This window comes from Gallus gallus, chromosome 1 (genome assembly GCF_016699485.2).
Source record: "Gallus gallus isolate bGalGal1 chromosome 1, bGalGal1.mat.broiler.GRCg7b, whole genome shotgun sequence".
Taxonomy (NCBI): domain Eukaryota; kingdom Metazoa; phylum Chordata; class Aves; order Galliformes; family Phasianidae; genus Gallus; species Gallus gallus.
The window spans coordinates 183,669,196-183,690,906 of NC_052532.1; the positions used below are offsets into that span (position 1 = coordinate 183,669,196).

Genomic DNA, 21,711 nt, shown 5'->3' on the forward strand with positions numbered 1-21,711 from the left:
GACTATAGAGTGAAGGAGAAATGTTATATTCCAACCTAATTAAAGCATTTCAGTTAATAAGATGACTCAAGGCCTGCATGGTTGATGTTTATTGCAACATGAGGTTCTGCACTAAATCATGATTGTTCTTGTGACATCTTCTTAACAGCAGATTTCTTAACAGCAATATATTTAAAAGATTCTCTAAAAGCTTTAATGCCATTATTTACCTATTAGTCTATTGTTTTTTCTATAAACCCATTAAAGTAAACAAGATTTTTTTTTTTTTCTAAAAATAAAAATTTAGGCATAACAGCAGGCAAAACAGAATGACTCGCTCTTGGCTGCATTCTGACATAAATGCTAGTGTATGTCAATGCTAAAGATGTTGAGTATCTTAAGTGTCAAATGATAGACTTTTGAAGCCAAGGGAGGTTCAGTCTTCATTCTTTGATCCAATAAGATGGAGAGGGATGAACAAACACATTAAACAAATCCATGATAAGCTGGTAATACTGATTGGTGCTTTCACTGGACGCTAGAGGAATGAGACTAAATTCCATCAAGGCTGAAATCCATCAAGATTGAATTCCATCAAATTTTCATCTTCAGTATCATTCCAAAAGTAAAAGGAGTAGTGTCATTACTGTATTGTGTAACCTGGAAATTAATGAATATTTCTGCAAAAATTGTGAGACTGCAAATCCATTATTTTAACACAAGAAACATTTCTATGTTATGCTTTTTAATAGCCAGCAGTAAAAAGCTTGTGGTTTAACATCATATCTGATGCAATGTAAAATGTTGTGAAAGCATCAGATTTTGACTGTGTGACTCCAAACAGCTTATTACGCTAAGACTTATTCACCAAATAAGAAATCCAAAAAATTAGGAAAGATGTGAAGGTTAGGTTTTCTCCAGATGGTAACTGTAGCATCACTGTAATTTTTGCAAACTATTGTTAATCTAAACATCAGTTGTTGGTATGACTGATAAGAGCTCATTACGAGGTAGAAACTTCTTTAACAAACTTAACTGTATGGAGCTCAGAAATTATACTTAGGTAGGTAGGTAATTATAATGTGTTCTATTATGCATGTGATATTAGTGGCTGTATTACTACAGCCCTTATCTGATCCCCTCCAATTGAATCAAGTTTTGAATCTAGGCTGAAAATGTGGGTAGCAGTCTGTGCTGGATTTTAGCACTGTAACAAGTTGTTTCCTCTCTTGCTTTGTACTGTCTACCAGTACAGTATTTCTGGACAGGCAATATAAGAGTTAAGTGTGTTTTGACTTCATTTTTACTTGGAACAATGAGAATGAGAACATCCCCAGACTCTAGTACTTATCTAGACCTCTGTCTCCAGGCTTTTGTGCTCCTCTATCAAAAGCGCACAGTTGCATGCTATTTGCTATATTGTCATCAGTTTTGGGCTGGGGAAGGAAGGGGGAGCAAGGGTAATTGCGTAGGCTTATCAATGATAAACACAGGTCATTCATGTGTTCGTCATTCATTTGGCAGAGAAGCAACCTTTCACATACTGTCTGCTCTGAGAAAGAAAGGATGTTGTCAAAAAGGGAGAGAAATAAAAATGAGAAATAGCCCTGGCACTCACAGTAGTATGTAGACTTTATATGTTTTGGTTAATGAGTTTATGAACCTTAGGCTATGAATTTTAATCCTGGCAGTGGCTGCTGGAATTCTGAAAGTCACATATTGAGCAGGTTTGTGATGCACTTTGGATGCTGATAAATTCAGATGACAGAGACAGTTCCTGAGAGATTCCAAGTATCCAGATGGAGAGGACTGGTTATAACAAAAGACTGGAAACACCTCAGCACACTGCTAGCTCTAGGTCAGAAATACAAAGGACACTTGTGTTTGCTCAACATATGCTCTCTTACTGAAGAGCATTCTTTATAAGTGTCCATACACATCATATTCTATTCAGAAAAAAAAAAAAAAAAAAGTCATGCTGTTTTTAATTTTGAGCACCACACTGAGGGATAGAAAGAAAAATTCATTATTTAGGGAGTCTTTGCCTAAGAGGGAAAATATTTTATGTGCAAAGAAATAAATGGTACATAAGGATGAGGCTTAAGGACAAGTTTTTACGCACTTGGCTCTGAGAAAAGTGACCACTGGGTCTCAGGGGTACCACATCTATCTTGCTAGACTCTGCTACTTGCATTATACTCATAATTTCATTGATGCCATGAGTTATAAAGCCTAACAGAGAAAATGAGTCTCTCTTTGACATGATTAATGTGCAACAGGTGTTAAAATAGGAAAGGTAGACAAATGGGCAGAGGAAAAAAGGTTCTCTCCTTATCTAATAGTAGCATCAACAAAAAATAAACAACATTTAATACACACATAAAAGTAAATTGCAAAGTGGTCCTGGAGAATTGGGACAGTAAAACTCTAGTAACATAATGCCAGCCCTGTTGTACACAAGATAGTACAGTCTGAATCATAATGTCATGACTACACAGTGAGAACACAAAGGCAATCAAATTGGAAAGGGAAGGGAAGGGAAGGGTAATCTTATGAAGGGTAAAAAAAATCCCCACAAAAACCAATAATAAATCAATAAATAAAAATAATAATAAAACAATATTTTTTTTCAACTATTAGTTATGAAATTAAGCGGACTCTAGGTCTAACATAACATCTTAATTCTTCTTCAGTTTGTCCTGAAATGCAATATCTTTTGGAAGTATCTTTGTGTCTTTTAATTACTGATGCTTCATAAACGTAATGTTTGTCAGAATGTGGGTAGCTGAGCTGTACTGTTGCTTACAGTTAAATTGGAGTTAAAGACATAATTCAGTCCTTAGCTTGATACTCAGAAAATACATTTCTCTCCACCCACAGAATGTTTCCCACACAACTCAAGCATGCTTGTAAGCATTTACGCATGAGCAAAGCCCACAATACCCAGGTCAGCGTTAAAATAAAAATAACAAAAATGTCAACACAAACCAAAGAGATCATCTTTCTTTTCTTTGATGATTTCCCTCAATACTGAAAAATCAATACAGCATTGTACTTCTTTCTTCCAAACATTGGCTGTTGATAAGAATGATCCCATGGATCTGATGATTTAATGATAAGTATTGAATTTTAACATAGCTCAAAACAACAGGAATCAAATAAACTTTATCCTACTGAAGCAGCATCAATATCTTTTGCTCTATCTTTAAGAAGAGTGCATTCAGGCATCTAACTTACTAGTCTACATCAGCAGTAGGAACTATTTGCAGCTGTAAACATGTTCTAGTGAGTGCTTCAATATAAAAGCAGCTCAAATGTATAATGATGTAATCAGACATGAAAAATACAGAGATAGTAAATTAAATTACTGGGAACACTGACAATCTAATTAATATATACTTTAATCCTTCTTTAAAAATATGTTTGATGAATTTCAGCTCTTAGAGCATTAAATTTTCTAAGAAATGATTTGTACTAATGAAATCATTTAAAAATTATTGTTGTGTATGGGAAAAAAATGTGTTATCGCATATATTTTAACTGCAACAGCATTTAAAATAAAATTCTGTAGTTAAATATGATTTAGTAAAGGAGTCCAGATTTACTCCAGTAATGTAGAATAAATCTTTCAGAGTCCTAAGGAATCACAATACAAAATGAAGTACAAATGTACACCTTAATACCTCCTGCCAGACAGAAATATTGCCAAGATTGATAATGGTGACACACAATGTGTGAAAACAAGAAAAACACTCACTGTGATCTTGAAAAATGGATTTAGATAATACAAAATAATGAAGATTCATTAGAAAAAAACATATTCAATTGGATCATTTTATAAATGCATTCAATTCATATGCATTGATATCCACAGATATTTTCCTTTTTTAAATTCCTGTCTCCAGTATCACAGAATTATAACAAACTCAAATATTCCACTTCATTGACTAGTACAAAATGTGATCGTGTGATGACAAAAAATCATGAGTTTGAGAAGAAACTGAGAAAAGAGTAGATTGGTAACTGTTGACAGAGATCATAAGGAAGCATTATGAAAATGGAGTGGTAAAAAAAGATCAATTAGAGACAGAATCCCTTCAAATTACAAAATTTCCCATATGATAAGCCTAAATGATTATTGATTAATCCATTTCATTATTAGGAAAGATAAAGCCAACTAAGCTGATATCATGACAAAAACTTGCAAAAGAAATGGACTTATTACCCATGCAAATATCAGCACGATCAACAAATCACACCCAGTATTAAGAAAACAACTTAATAATTAATTTCTAGAACCTGAACATGGTAAGAATTCACAAACACCAACATGAAGCATTCTGTAGTAATTACTCCTTAGGAAAGCACTGTGCTTTCCTAATAATTTTACTTTTTGTTTTTCTTTCTTAATAATACAGCTAGCATTTTTTTTTTTTTTCAAATAAGATACTAGGTTTTGTCTCTTTTAAATGTTGTTCAGGTTTAACTACAAATAAAATAAAAGTAGATGGGTTACACTTGTAAATTTATTAATATAATCCTTTACAATTTCACCACTTAGGCAAATGGTTTTAATAATGATATTATCTTTTTGACATGATTTTACATCTTCCTATGTCTGTTTGCAGTTCAAATGGTAAGCAGATTTTTATTGTTTTTGTCTCTATTTACCTGAAAGACACCCGATGAGTGACAGAAACAGAAACAGTTTCCATGACAACCACATCATTGGTCGAAAAGGTCTTTGGTCCCTCTTTGTGCAATTGTTAGCAGTGTTGATGCTTCTTCATTAAAGCTTTGCCTAGTGAGACAAAGACAAATCTTTGTTAAGAAAACTAAAAATATCTTGCAATAACATGATAGACAATTCAAAAGACAAACCTGGTCCTAACATAATTAGAAGTCTTGTTCCTAAGAACTCTTTCTACAATAGGGCAAGTAGTCTGACAGATGCTCAGAGGGTTTGTGTTCCGGTAGTCACCTGCTTTAATAGCTGAAATGACTGTGGCATTGTTTTGAGTATTATGCATGGTTATCATCCCAAAGCTGTCTGTATATTGCAGTTTTGAATTTCCAAGATGCCAAGCTTAGCACGAACTCTTTGCCTGAAAGCAGTATGTTGATCCTTGTAGAAAGCCCAAAACAAAAGAATAATTTTCTCTAAAATTCATGCATTTTTACTAATTGCAAATTGGTTTGGAATAGGTTCCAGTTTCTATTGGTTTACTCAATGTACTCAAAGAATCTAGCAATACATTTGAAACAAATATCATTCATACAGAGCAGATTATTCATACTCATCTTTCTCCACAATTCCTCAGATTTTTTTTATTTTTATTTTTTCCCATGGTTAGTGCACACACCTTGGAACATTACACCTTTGATCTCTGTGCTCCTAATTATTGCTTTGATAATATCAGTAATATTAATACATTAATAGTTCAAAACCATAGAATCACAGAATCATTATGGTTGGAAAATACCTCTAAGATCATCTAGTCCAACCATCTAGGAAAAGTTTCAGCTGGTTATGTACAGACATGAGTCTATTCCTGGTCTTTGACTGGAAAACATCAAGCTGCAAATGTAATTTCCTCTGCTTAATTAGTCATATCTTTTTAGGAAGCCTTTGAGATTCTCTTGATCCACAATCCTCGAGGGAAGAACAATGCACTAGGTGACAAAGGAGAATTCAGCTTTGTTCCTGTTACACCTCTTTAGGGGACAATATAATGCCTTCAGACTAGCTTAGTTATGTGCCATGGTAGCTGTTTTGGGAGACCTAGCCCATGTGTTAGAATATTCACAGAAAGTGAACAGAGGAAAAGTTAAATATGTTTGTCAGGAAGAAATGACAATTTTGTAGTGTAAGAGATAGTTCCTGTTGTATTATTCCATTTCATCTTCCCTCTGAGCAGCTCAAGCTGTAACATACTTTGTCAGTCCTTCCTTTGTATATAGGGTCAAGCGTTTATGCATATACATATACAGCAACGCAGTGTGAGCACAAGTTGACAGCTACTATTTATGTGTTGGTAATAATTCCTGCAACAATCTAAACATGCAGCCCGTCCCCTTTCATTTATACACAGGTACATTTATACACAGCACAACACAGGTACAGCTTTCAACACAGATAAAAAATCCTGATTACGATTTTCACATTCTTCCAGGTAACTCACATCAGGCAAACCTAACATGGGGTGTACACATTAATGTGACTTTCTCTGAAAGGCAACATAAGAGTGTCTTAGTCAAGTGACTTTACACACTGTGCCTGTAGCTCATCTAAACCTCCACAGGAAACTTCCTCAATTAATAATTAATATCAGCTGCCTTTGTTTTTCACTTCAGTGATAATACGCTTTTCAGCCACTGTGTTCCTTTGCTTAGTGAATTATCTCTTTCAGCATTCTTTGCTGGCCAGGCCTTTGGGAAATAAGTTTTTTCATTAATATTTAATTTTTTTCCCTTATGGCCATATCTGTTAAAGATGGTAGAGCACAGCCTCTCCTCTCACCCTCATCCTCAGCTCCACCAAACTTTCTCCTTTCCTGATTTCTCTTCTGCTGCCGTTGCAATGGTGCAACACAAAAATTACAAATTAACATGGTGATTTCTCTGTTGCACAAACAGGGAATAATAAACCAAAGTTTTCATCACTAAACCATGACATTGTTGCTAGAACAAGATATTGCTGTACCCATTCAATCAGATGTAAAACAAACAAAGAAAGTAACTAACTAACAAAAATTCATTGAATGTTTTAAATGTTGTTATCAGTAGAATAGGATGGATCAGTGGAATAGGATGGAGAACAATTGGAGCTGAGCAAAGGGAGCATCATAATGAAAGATGAATTTCTCTAAATTTCTCATTGAATTCTTGAATCACAATTATTTTAATATTCATGGAAAAGAAAGATATATATATTAATGAAATATTCATTGACGACAACAGAACTTGCACCAGACAAGGAACCCAGAATAACAGCTGTAACAACTTTTAACTTAATTTGTGACAACCCTTGACTCTCACCTGACCCAATTAATGTAAAATGAACTTCAGCCTTGTTTCACAAAGATATTAAAATGTAGAAGCAGAGTGCAGTGACATGGAGATGCTATGAATTAAGTCACAAATTTTGGACACTGGCAAACTTGTTAAGATATTTGCTGTCTAAATATTCTAGTTTATCTCATTAGAAGAATTGTCAGCAAAATTTATTCACTTAGTAGAGGAAGAACTACAATGCTGCTGAAAATATTTTTTATATCGTTTCATTTGAACTATAAATTCGAACTTTTAAAAATCCAACTAACATGTTTGGAACAGTTTGTTGACTTCATTTGTAATTAAGTGCGTTAAAGAAAATGAAGCTGTCTTGAACACGCTATAGATTTATTTTTCATCATAGCATGATTTGAGTTAGATCTACAGTCAAATATTTAAAAGTAAGGATGGAATAAGTCTTTTATTGAGCTTTTATTCTTGTTCTTTTCTTATTGGGATTTCTTCATAAATTATACAGATTCAGTGAGCTTTTTTTTTGGAGACAGAAGATATAGATTTTCCATGCTGGCAGTTTGTAAAAATCAGTGATCTAAAATAGCTGTTGCATATAATGTGCAACAAGTAATTTGTCTAACAGATTTCATTTGTTCTGCATAAAGTGTGGTTTTCAATTTCCGTAGTTCTCTGCTTTGCCCGGAATTTTGCCCAGACTGCTTTAGAGTTTGTTTGAATTCTGTGTGCTGGTTGTAAACAACTTATTAAAGCATTTTTTGTTCATTAAAACATATTTTAATGTGTAGTAGGGAAATGGTGGATATTGTCTCATAGCTGTTCAAAAATAACGTGAATATGTGAAACATGAGTATGAAGGGAATGCTGTCAGCCCTAATTCAAAAGAAGCCCTAATTATTTTCAGTAAAATCACATTCTTTTTAATAATAACAGCACCTACTAATGTTAATACTTGTTTTCTGGTATCTAGGACAAATTTATATGCAACAATGATGATTCCTTCTTTTTTAATTACAATAACTGATACTGATATCAAAGTGCTTTCTTCCATGATCGCTACTTCATTTTCCTTTTCAATCATATGCATACTTATCAGCTTTTTTGAACCAACAGGAAAGGCATAATTACTTAAATACAAATCCTCTCTCAAAATAGATCTTTTCTTTAGAGTGACTACATTGCTCAGAGAAAAAAATGTGACTTACTGAACGAATGTTTGCTACCTAACATTTATTATTCCTGTATTAGTGGAAACCTCAAGTCACTGACACTTCAAATTATATAATCTTCATTTCCTTTAAAAAATAAAAAGCCGCCACTATATTCACAGATAATGATGGAGTAACCACTGATAAGCAATTCTGATATTGTACATGATATTATAAGAGCAGGGACTTAAAAGAGTAAGAAATTAAACTATTGCCACCCACATGCCTGTAACGAAAACAAACAAACAAACAAACAAAAAAACCACTATCCTGGAAAGAACAAATACTCTTTGTTGATTTCAAGTATTATTGCTAGGAAATACTTTTCTTCACATGTTGAGGATGCCCTAAAATGCAACTAGACTGCTAATACAATTCCTCAGTGTGGAAAAACTGTGAAATTAATAAATGGAATGAGCTAAGTATCACTGACTAGGCTTTCTACAAAGGGATCATTATACTCTTGGAAAAATTCCAAGGTCTAACTGAACATGTACTGTTCAAATCACTGAAATAAAATCTTCTAATCAACACTGAAGGCTCAGTCCCTCCCTGCACAACCCATACTTCAATCAGGACTTGGAAGATGTGAATTGAATTTCCACAGTCAGCAGTTCAGCCAGTCTTCCTTGCTCCCATGCATGTCAGGACTGGTAACATTCACTCCATGGAGAACTGAAGCCTTCAGAAAAGCATAGGCTAAGATGTTACAAAGTTCAACATGAACAGTGGAGATGATAGCTTAGTCTGAAATTTTTACAAGGAGATTGACTGTTAGGTGTTCCCTGATGGTATATTTACATATAAAGTTAACTACTAGGCCATGATTATGACAGACACTAGTTAGACAGAGTATAAATAACCTTTACTGAGTTCATGTTCTTTCTTGCATTCAATAAAAAACTAATTTGCTCAGTCCAGAGTCTTTTTGACAATGCTATTTACAAAATGGCTTAAATGTAATGTAATTATATTAACTTAATATTTGATAAAAGTCATATCATGGACACATTTACAATGAAATGTCAGTGGAATTTCTTATAGGACAAATGAAAGTGAAATTATATAAAGCCAATGCAAACAGCAAGGAATCTTTCAGGATTGATTATCACCCCAAGGGAAGATCAGTTATTTTCAATGTTTAATAACATTTCAACCAATTTTAAAGAAAATTTAATAAAACACAACTTTTCATAGTTTCATAAGACAATTTCTGAACTGATTTATGAACATTTAATTTACTGCTAACGATATTAGAAGTTTGTTCTACAGTGGAACCTGTTCCTGTTAAGTTCTTTCTGGCAAGCGAGGACTTTCAAAACATAAATTTTTACATATATATATATATTTTAAATTCATGATATTAATATAGCTTTCAAAGAGACCAGTCAAATTCTAGGAAGAAGCAAACAATGATTTTGTACAAAAGAAGAAAATTGCCCAATTTTAAAATGTGAGTTAATCACAATTCTTATAGTAGTGAACATCTGAAGTAATGTTCTGAAGAACAAAACAAAGCATTTGCAAGTCCTGAATAAAAATCTCAAAATGTCTCTTAGTCCTGAATTTCTGAATTATTCAGATGAACTAAATCTATTTTTAAAATCCTGCACAGTACCCACAAAATAATAAATTAATGTTATAATAAATATTGATTATCTTCTACTATTTGAATGTATTTGCATTTACATATTTTAAAATGAGTTTAAATGTGAAATACTGAATTTCTTCCATTCCAATACATGTTTATGAAGTTGGTGAGAAAAGCAAGAAGTATTACCATTTCTTCCTAATTATTGCATTTTCACAGTGTCTAATATATGTATATATATATAATATATATTTAAATAATTTACTTAATTTTAATTAATAAGTATGGTGGAGATCAACATAGTTTTTTGACAAGGAAAGCTTTTTGAATTGTTTCAAAAGTCATTCAATATTGTTAGAGGAGCTAACAATTTGGGATTCTTTTTGAAAATCAGATATAAAATGTCATCAGTATGCTCAAGAGAAAATGAAGATGGCAGAAACATCTTCTCTGAACTAGCAACAGTGAGGAGCTGCTGTTTAACTTCACTGTCATGAATATAGCATGAAAACATGTGGGTACTGCTCAGGTTCAGGATAAACCTTTACGTATTGGTTGCTTAGAATGGGTACAACTGTGTACTACTGTGTTACTTCCATGGACATGCTATAAGGTTAGTATAAACCTACTGGATAACGTCTTTTAAGAAGAAAAGCAGTGAAATGAATTACTTGGGATTTTTTACCCATTTACCAAAGACACTGACATTTCCTAAACTTCAGCTCACATGCTGCTGTGGATGAACCTATTTAAAGAGTCTTGCTGCTCCTGCTTTGCCATCAGAATGACCACTGCAACACAAATTGACTTCATCAGAACCTGGAATAGAAGTCCATTACTAACTACAATAGTTCATAACTACCACTTATTAAGTTCTCTGGTTGCCTGTAGCATTTATGACACATTCATCAATATCTGTTTTTAGATACAACAGTATTAATCATACATAAGTAGCAGACACATAAGAGTAAAGATGAAAATTGTGAAAAAATTGGCAGTTCATAAATTAGTTATAAAAGCTCATTTGTCAGCAAAGAGAAATATGCAACCTGAAAGAAAATGCATTCAAACTGTTTTCAGTAGCTTTTCTGAAGCAAGATGAACAACTTTATTCTTTTTGCTAACTGTAATGGAAGCCCGATTGCAGCAGAAGCATAGACGGCTACTTTAAACTCTTCAGTCAACTTACAGGCAGCTAAAATTGAGTGGTGTCAGTCTTTGCTTGTTTGTTCAGTGCTTGTATGAAAGTTTCCACTAGACATGAAAAATTCAACTGGTCATTTAACTACATTCCCTGTGGACTTGCAATAAGATTTCTCTTCCTCTATGATGTACATCCCTCAGTATTTTGCTTTAATTATTCAGGAAATATATTCAAGCACTTTTATTAAGTTCCATTTATGAACTCAGAGGAGTTCAGGGATGAATAGCTATAAAATTGAGGTAACATTAATGACTTATTTCACCCTATGTAATTTGTAATATACAAGATTTATTTACATCCAAAAACTTCAGGAAAAATAAATATTCTACTCTTTTCAGACATACATATTTATTTAGAAATTCCATTGGGAGTTAATAACATTTGCTAAAGTAATCACATCTGGAAATTGACAGTTCTTTTCCAAGCAGGGGGATTAAGGAGAGTGATAGCAGCAGCATTACACTGCTGTTGCTTTGTGCTCACTACTGAGTACTGCCATACTCAGTAGGTCTACCTCTAGAGTGTAAGAGGAGTAGCTGGTCTCGGTTTCTTTTCTGCAGCAGCCAACTAGTGCCAGGAAAGAAGCTGTGTGCAGTTAAATAAATATCCTTGACAACACTTGCATCTGGTATTATATCAACCAGTGTAAATAACCAATGCATAAGCCTTCCACTAATTCAACTGCCAGATTAATGACATTATGCATTTTAATAACACAAAACAGCATCACCACTCAGCTCTCCACAAGCATGTAAAAAATTTGCAGAGTTTTTCGCATATATCATGCTCTGAAGTAACAGCCACAGTCTCAGGACCTGTAAATCCAGTTCATCTTTATACTTCCAGAAAAATCATTTTAGTTATAACAGGGTGTATTGTTCACTACATAGTTCAATAATTCACCTGAAAAGAACCAACATTTTTTTTGTGCCTAAGACATGAAATCCTACTCACTTTATCAATCAGTGCCTCCTATACAAAGGATAGAGTGAGAGCCTTCAGTAACCACTTAATTTATGCATATGAACCTTATATGATGCTGCCAGCCTGCCAAGACATTGGTACAAAAAGAGTATAACAAAAAGTAGAACAGGATGTTTCTTGTATGGATAGGATGGGGAATACAAAGAGCAGTCTTGTATGGAAGCATTATATATAATTGATCTGTCAGTGTGTATATCTCTCACTCCTGGACAATCCTCAAAATAGAAAAAAAAAATAGAGTATTCTATAAAAAAAACTTCCCTCTACTTCTTATTTATGACGTCCAAGTCACTGCATAAGCCACTGTAGCAAATTTTACATTAACTCAGTCCTCAGGTTTGGATAACAAGACTGATTTTTGACATACAAAGTCAAAATTTAGTTATTTTACTTTATTTTATTTTACTTAATTTAATTTAATTTAACATATAATCAAATGAATTTTCAAAAAAAAAAAAAATAGACATATCCATGTAAGCAAAAAAACTACTCTGCTTTTCCAACATGAGTGTTTTTTCTGTCATTTGTTGTCATTATCTAAGGAAGAATAAAGAATGTGTTCTCCAAGTTGAGGTAGATATGGATAGAAACAAGTGTGCATCTCCATTGTACAATGATTTTGCATAAGCATTAAGTTGTTACTGCATATGTATTAAGATGAGATTACTGAAAAATTCAAACAAGTCAGAAAGGTTACATCTTCAATTTAAGATAAAAGTTTCTTAAGCTGAAGAGACACCAGTAAATGTAGATACTTTTGAAACACATCATTGATTGCATTTTAGAAATATATATCTATTTAAATCTCAAACTACTGAGTAAGGAAAAAAGAATAACGTTATATAGATAGTTAGAATATTTGATAATAATACTTGTTTATGTATTAGCAATGTATTTATGTATTAGAAATACATATATATTTATAAGATCTCAGGATAGATAAGAATTCTTTTAAGTAATATTAGGATTATTTTTTTTAACTTAGTTGTTACCAACATGAAAATATCAAATTTGAAAATGCATCTGTGAAAATTAAATTTTCACAGATTTAAATGTTTCGAAATGAGACTTAAAACACTTTTCTGTTGATCTAAAATAGTGATGGTGGTTTAAAAATACAAACAATTTTTTTCTTAGCTATTTTTCACTTGAAACACTGACATACTGAAGAATATTGATGATGGAACAAATTGACTAATCCTGCAGAACGGTATCTGCGTGTTTTTTGTTTGTTTTGTTTTGTTTCTTTTTTTATGAGCATATTTAATTGCACATGTTTCTTAAGTTTCTAATTACAACCAGCACTAAAAGTGTCTAGATGTTTAAGGATGCATTTTTATATTTAAACATACCTCATTATTATTACTTATATGGAAGATAGTTCACTAAGATATAATGGTACGTTATTAAAGTGGGTTGGAAATCTCATTATTAAAACACAAGCTTATCTGAATAAAGAGGGAGAAAATAAAATACTCTAAATAGAATAAGCACCTCTTCATTTTCCTTCACAAATCTAATTTTAGTATGAGTTAAATGTCAGAGATATAAAGACATAACTGGTGGCACGATCCCATCAGGGAGGTTTGTATCTGTTATCATACTGTATTTACCATAATTTTTCCTAGGACTTTAAACTAAGCCACTTAACTTTACTAAAGGCTCAAATTTCAACCAGATGTGTTTTAAGTCTGGCTGAAGCTGGATTGTTTATTTTTAAAGAGTAAGATATGACTGCAGTCAAGTAACATCACTTCCTGTATTTTAACTTACTATTAGGGCAGACACCAATTATGAAATTATGCTGTCAGGTTGCTCCTCTAAGGGCAGTCACACACTTCATTCTTCCAGTGGGAAACTGAATCTGACATTTAATTTGAAGCCCAGGATACCACAACATAAAACGTTCTGCAGTATTAGTGATAAAGTAGGAGGAGGACAAACATCCTGGCTGCCTATTTTAAACACTCCTCTTCATATTACTACAACCTTTATTTTCTATGGGGATTTTTTACCTCATTGTTAAAGGACAATTACAGTAGATGTTTAGAATCACAGTAGCTCATAAGAAGAGAATTGCAGGTTACTTTGTACATGCAAATAAATGATCTACTAGAAATTAAATCCATATGTGTTAAACAGGCACCCAGTTATTTCTGTGTTTAGATAAATCATTAGATAGTGTAACTTTTAGTAGCTGCCTAAAGTTGAGAGATCTCAATGTGAGTATCTGGTGAAATGAGAATGGGGTAAAGGAGGAGAGTCATATGTATATATTTGGCACTTCATACGTATATATTTGGCACCAACATTTCATCATTTGTTTAATTCCTTGAACATAATTTAATATGTGTTGCACAAGAAAGTATGCTAATGGTTGTTGCAAGATATTTTTTTTGTTTGGAGATTTGCTTCTTGCAGAGATTTTTGTATGAACTGTCATTCTTTCCTTTAAATCACTTCCGAATAAAGTATTGGAGAACAGTATATTTAAGAAACACATAAAACTTCCTCCTTGTTTTACAGAACAAACAGATTTAGGATCCCAAACAGAATTCTGGCAGAATAAAGCTTCTGGAACTTAGGAAACAGCGATCTTATGTTCTTTGGAAGAAGAGTGAAGCAACTCAGGAGGAGTACTATGATGCTGTGAGGTTATGCAGGCACAAAACTAGAAGGATCAAAGGCCAGCTAGAGCTTAACTTGTCTGCTATGGTAAAAGATGATTAAAAAATGTTTTTATAAGTAATTAAGTAAGAAAAAATCTATCCTTTACTGGATTCTGGGCAAAAGTAACAAGGCAAAGTGCCAAGTCACTTGGGTCACAACAGCCTTGTACAGCAATATAGGCTTGGGGAACACTGGCTCGAAATTTGCCTAGCAGAAAAGAGCCTGAGGGTGCTGCTTGACAACTGACTGAACATGAACCAGCAGTGGGCTTAGGTGGCCAAGAAGGCTAATGGTAGCCAGGACTGCATCAGAAATAGTGTGGTCAGCAGGAATAAAGAAATTATTGTCCCTCTGTACTTTATACTGATGAGACTGTACGTTGACTGCTGTGTTCAGCACTTGTAGGTCCCTCATTTCAAGAAGGACATGGAGTTGCTCGGGTGTGTGCACAGGAGAGCAGGAAAGCAGCAAAGCTTCTCACACCTTTCTCCTACTGTTATTAAAAGCTTTTTTTTTTTTTTCTTTTCTTTTTTTTCCTTTTTTTTTTTCTTTTCCACTGGGACGGTGATATACTCCTTAACCAATATTCATGAAGGAATGCAATTTCATTGATTGTATTGATAGCACTTCTATTGATCTTGCTTAGCTCTTTCCACGTCTACCAGAACATGTCTCACAAAATTTGACATTTTTATTTTGCTTGTGAGTTCCATTCAGCTATAAGTTTTATTAAATGACAGAGAACAATTTCTTTTTTATTTCTTTCCTCTCTTACATTTCATGGAAACAGAGAGACAGAATTTAGAAGTAAGAACACAAATTATACACAGCTTTAAATTTTCACCATAGCATTTTCTCTGCTGAATGGGTTTTTCACGTTGGCAAACTCATGCTGTCTATAAAATACAAACTTGGAAGAGCAATTCAGCAAAATGTAAGGAAACATAATGAAGAAACTGTGTACTTTTTGTTGATAGTGTGCTGAAATTCTGCTATCGCATCAGGCAAAAATCAGTCAGTTAAGTACAAGCCTGGGGCTACTCAGTGTTCTGGTACATGCTGGATAAGTACTGGCAAATCCTAATTACCCAGTATAGGATCTATCAAGATGTAGTTTCCAGTCACTTGTTTGACAGAGAGTGAACTATCCATCCCGTCACTGCTCCAGTGATTTTCTGTTTTTCTGGAAGATATGTGGCATAATGGCTGCTTTCATTACATAATGCCTGCTATTCTCTTCCCAGAAACAGAAATTCCTTGGCACAATCCCCATAAGAGGCTACAAGGAAACCAAGGTGGAACTGAGGTAGGGAAGTGAACATTTCTCTTCCCTCCATGATTATTTGGAATCCTAAGTGTTCTACAATTCAGTTCCTAACCTCTGCTGCCAAACCAGAATAAAAGGATGGCTAATAGAGTGACAGAGTGGCATTTACATCTGGGAATGAATGCTATTTCAGGACACCTTGTCACCTTTCTGCCCTTCACCAGGGGTTTCAAGTAAAGCAGCAGGAGAGAAGATGCCAAGAGAACACAGTGTTGCATATGGATGCAGGGTAAAAATGATCTGACAATGCCTTTATTAAATGTGATATTATAATTTCTGTTCTTCTTACCTCGGGTGTTCCTTGAGGTTCTATTTACATTACTTCATCAATAAATTTTTATGACAAATCTCACCATAAAAATATCTGTACAATTGGAAGGAAAAAGAAATCACAAGGATTTCATTTATTTTCTCTTTTCCACATTATGCTGGAATACATAAAAAATACTTAAAAAAATAAAATAATGAGAGTGCCATTAAATAAGATTATGTTGATTACTAAGGGGCAGATATTAGCTGTTCTCTGATCAACTTGCAACCTTTCTGTTTCTGCTTATGGGACTCAGTCCTACAAGATTAGCTGTTAAATGGTCAAAGCTTTATAAAAATAATTCATCTGATTTCAAATTGATCTGATTATATAAATCAAACTCGACTTAAATAAGGACAAAGGAACATTAGAAATGTGATAATGTGATTTCATAATTTAATTATAAATTTAAGCAAAAGGATATGAATAAATAAATTTCCTAACTTGAGAATATTGCCACTGCTTTCATCACCTTTCCACTTACACCTTATTAGTATTTCAGAAAATGTAGTTGTAGAAGTGCAATTAGAATAGAATATCAAGTTTCAACATCACATATAGACATATGGATCTCTTAATACTTCTTGTTGAATTAAGAAACATTAAGAAACCAAATTGGGCAGAAATTAAAAAAAAAGAAAAAAAGAAAGAAAGAGAGAGAGAGAGAGAGAGAGAGAGAGAGAGAGAGAGAGAGAGAGAGAGAGAGAGAAGGAAAATTATTTAATACAAATATTATAGCTGAAAATGGAAACTGTTTTGAACTTTTTTTTTTTTTTTTTTTTTAATTTGTTGTGGTTTAACCTGTCAGGTGGCTGAGCAACTCCCAGTTGGATGGGGGAGAGAATCAAAAACTGCTGGGTTGAAATAAAACTATTTACTAAGATAGAGGAGAAGAAAAGGATAATTGATCTGACTATATATATATATATATATATATAAACTTATGTAACAAGTAATGCACAAGTAATTGCTTACCACCCCCAAACAATGACCAGCTATCCCCCCGGCAAGAAGAGAGCAAGATGAAGTCCCACTCCCATCAAAACTCCTTCTGCTTGATGTCATATGGTATGGAATGTCCTTCTTAAGTAAGCTGTCCTATTTCTGTTCCCTCCCAGGTCCTTGAGCCCTTTGCTAAGAATGGCCTTGGCTTTGTACAGTGCTGCTTAGCAGCAACTGTAAACATCAGCATGTTACCCTGACTCACAGAAAATTCATGACCTTCAGAAGAGTCCTAGTTCACTGACATGTAAGGAATTAAATAAAGACATAATTAATCTATTAGAAATGATTATTTTTTTCTCTATATTCTTTGCTCATGAATATACGGGATGAGGAGGAGGTTGGGTAACCATGTATATAAAAAGGCAAAAGCTGATGTAGACCCTGGTTTCTTGTCTTTCCTAAAAGTAGCAGAAGACAGACATTCCTCATCAATCCAAATCCATCAACAAAATTAAATCTGATTTTTCATTTATACTGAGGACAAAGGAAAGGAATTACATTCTCCTGTTGATGGCTTGAGGACTCACTAAAAATAGCAAAGGTACCTTAATTTTAAGAAGAATCACCCAGTACTTTAATTGAGAGGTGGGAATTAAGGAAGATGACACTCTATGATTTGAATTCAGTTAAACAAAGACAATACACAGTAAAAGTTATCTGAAGACCAAGGAGAACTTGTTTATCCTCTTCATATCTCTAAAGTTCAGATTGGTACACAAAAGAAGAAAAAAAAGGTTAATTTTCCAATTTTTCTCAGCTATCCTTTTACAGTGTAAATTGTATGTTATCAGTGATAAACAAGGTGAGCAATTAAAGACAGATCATGACATTCTGCTCCTGTAAGACTTCTGTTCTCATAGCACAAGCAGAATAAATGTTACAGGTTAGCTATGAATCCAAAAATGTATCTGCTGAGTGTCCTATTCTTATGGACACTGCATTGTCATGTCTTAGTGCAGTTGTCCTGTTTGCTGGCCACTACTGGCCAATCTCTGCCCTTGCATATTTGCATATAATAGTTTAGAAATTGTTGCATTATTTAATATATCTTTTCTTTTTGACTTCTGTAATAAAAGTATAACATTTAGATAAATACTTTTCTCCCTTGTAAATAGTAGAATTTTATCTTTCCCCATCACCCTCAGAAGCTTTCAAGAAAAAATTAATAAATGAAAAATAAAATAGTCTCACCTCTTTTCTGTGGATATTTTTTTTTCCTCTATGTTTATTCAAATGATCAAGGATGGGGAAGAAAAATCTCACAACTTCCTGTTACTGCTTTAGACAATATCACTTCGGCTACTGCTCCCTACAAAAAGAAACTTTGAACATTGTCAGAAAAAGTGCTTGCTTCCAAGCTGACAAAATCACTTTCCATCCTCAACAGTATTTATAACAACAATTATTCTATTTTTAAGCCTTTTCCTATCCAATTTCTTTTTCCAATGAAAAAGAGATTTTCATTGTTCATATAATTATACTTGCATGTCAACGTAGTCACGTATTTTCCTTTTTTTATATAAAACCTCATCTTAAATGTATGTCAAGCTCAAGATATTGGAATGATTAAGACAAGCTTAGAAAGAAAATTATATATATGAATACCTGGTTGTATGTCAGTGCTTTGGCATATGGAATTACAGAGTAAACAGTAGGTCATTTGGGAAGGCTTTGGTATTAAAAAAAAAGACGACAACAACATAGGAAGCATAAAAATAAAAGAATAAATGTGTTCGTATGAAAGAAGGGGCTTATATCACACATTTACTTGACTTTCAACATTATGTACTAAAAGGTTCAACTGTGCAGTTGTAACCTTTAGTTTAAGTAAATTCCTCTACTTGTTTTGATTTTGAAAAACGAGTGAGTGAGAATGAGTTAAAGATATGTTATTCATCTCCCTCCTTTTGTATTAATTCTTCTAAAGAGTTACTAAATAATTTCTGAAGCTGTTATAAAGAAGAGTTTTAAAATAAAAGATATTCTGACCTAAGCATCTTCACTAAAAAATCCAGGACTAAAAAGTCTAAGTTACTTCCAATAAAATTCATACAAAGATCCCTCTGTGGTAGAGAAATAAATAAATAAATACATACATAAAACAGAAACAAATACAAAAACTACTTTTTCTTTACTGTCCATTTACATATTCATAAATTATAACAATCTTCAAATACATACTGTGTTGATTAATGTCGTTAAGACATAATGGTACCACACTGTAATTAAATCATATTTAAAGGTATGTGAGAGACAAGAAATAGATTTTGTTAACTATGTTAAGTACTCATTCACATCACCATGTTTGAACAATCCTTCTCGTCCTTTCTGTTAAGAATACCAAAACTTTTCTTTGCATTGGGTCAAAACAATCTCTTGCATAAAAATATATAATCATAGAATCATAAGATTAGAAAAGACCTCTAAGATCATCTAGTCCAGTCATCAACCCATCAACACCATGTCCACTAAATCATGTCACAGTGCCACGTCTACACATTTCTTGAACACCTCTAGGGACAGTGACTCCACCACCTCCCTGGGCAGATTGTTCCAATGCCTCAACACTCTTTCTGAGAAATTTTTCCTAACATCCAAACTGAACCTCTCCTGGTGCAACTTGACACCATTCCCTCTTGTATTATCTCTGTTACCTGAGAGTAGAGGCCAACTCCCACCTCACTACAACCTTCTTTCAGGGACTTGAAGAGAGCAGTAAGGTCTCCTCTGAGCCTCCTTCAGACTAAACAATCCCAGTTTCCTCAGCTGTTCCTCATAAGACTTATATTTCAGCTTTTAATTTTCTTTTTTTTTCTTTTTTTTTTTTTTCCTGTCATGATTTTGTTTGGGATAGAGTTAATTTCTTCCTAGCAGCTGTGTTTGGACTTAGGGTGAAAATAATGCTGATAACACACCAATATTTTAATTGTTGCTGAGCAGTCCTGTAAAGAGCCAGCAATATCTTAGTTTCTCACACTGCCCTGCCAGTGAGGAACTGGGTGTGCACAAGGAGCTGAGAGCAGACAGAACCAGGACAGACGACTGAAACTGGCTGAGGGATATTCCATACCATACAGCATCATTTGCAGCAATAAAACTGAAAAGAAGAAGGAGCAAGGGGGTGAATGGCCAGAGTGATGGCATTTGTCTTCCCAGGAAACTGTTAAATGTGATGCACTCTGCTTTCCTGTGAGTGGTTGAATATCTGTCTGTTAATGGGTAGTGAATTCATTTATTGTTTTTCTTTGCTTGTGCACATGGCTTCTGCTTTACCTAGCAAACTGTCTTTATCTCAACTTATGAGTTATGGCATTTTACCTTTCTGATTCTTTCCCACATCCCACCTATGGAGTATGAACAAGTGGCTGTGAGGTGCTGAGCTGTCCGGCAGCTTTACACCACAATATTTCCCCGTAATATATTATTCCTTATGTGGATTTCTAACTTTCCTACTTGTTTCCTACAAAAGCTAAGACTTTCTCCATTAATCAATACCACTTGATCTTTATTTCTTTCCTCTCAATCAAGAGCCTTATAGGCAATTTGGCCCTACTACTCTTCTGTTTTCACAGCCCTAATTCTTAACCAGAAGCAGGTCTAACCTAGATGCCTCCTCCACAGCCTATAACAAACACTTTGAGAAAATTATACCTGATACTACTGACAGCATGACATACTCTCAGTTTGAAAAGTAGTTCATAAGCCATATATTTCAACATGAGCAGCTAAAGAAAAGCAAAAATAAATGAGGTATTAAAATAAAATTGTAATTCTGTAGCATTTTCTGATTAGTAAAATCAGACTGCATTCTTGTTAGAATATTAACAATTTTATTTTCCTAACTGAAAGCAGTCATGTATCATTAGAGACGGATTTTGTAATTCATGCTACTTGCCTTGCATTTCTTCCCTTTGCCAATCCTTCAGCAATAAAATTATTAAAACTACTGAGAGATGAAGATCATATGAATTTAGAAAAGTATGAGAAACTGAAAAGAATTTGAAAAGATATATTAGAGAAAATTAAGTACCTTTAAATGTTACTTTTGCTTAAGTTCAAGCTTAAAGAGGGGAGATTAAAGTTGGGTATAAGGAAAAAGTCTTTTACAGTGAGAGTGGTGAGGCACTAGAACAGGCTGCCCAGAGATGTGGTGGATGCCCCATCCCTGGAGACTTTCAAGGCAAGGGTGGATCAGGCCCTTGACAACCTGATCTACCTGTGGATGTCCCTGTTCGTTGCAGGTGAGTTGGACTTTCAGAGGTCCCTTCTAACTCTAAGGATTCTATAATTCTATGAAAAGAAATATTTTTTTTCATATTAATAATATAAATATGCTTTGCCAACAATTGTCAGAAACAAACACTAAGAATATTGGCTGCCAAGGGAGAACTTGACAGTGCATAACTT

At 33.8% G+C, this 21,711-nt stretch overlaps 1 protein-coding gene across 9 annotated transcripts in view; it reads right to left on the reverse strand.

The window, feature by feature from the left end:
• CNTN5 (contactin 5) overlaps positions 1-21,711 on the reverse strand; it is a 603,593-nt gene that overhangs the window by 324,054 nt on the left and 257,828 nt on the right. For 8 of the 9 annotated variants that reach the window (XM_015279880.4, XM_015279870.4, XM_040707026.2 and 5 more), the window contains 1 exon segment: positions 4,651-4,780. In XM_015279880.4, the coding sequence (XP_015135366.2) occupies positions 4,651-4,708 (58 nt within the window). In that variant the 5' untranslated portion in view covers positions 4,709-4,780. 9 annotated transcript variants of the gene reach the window in all.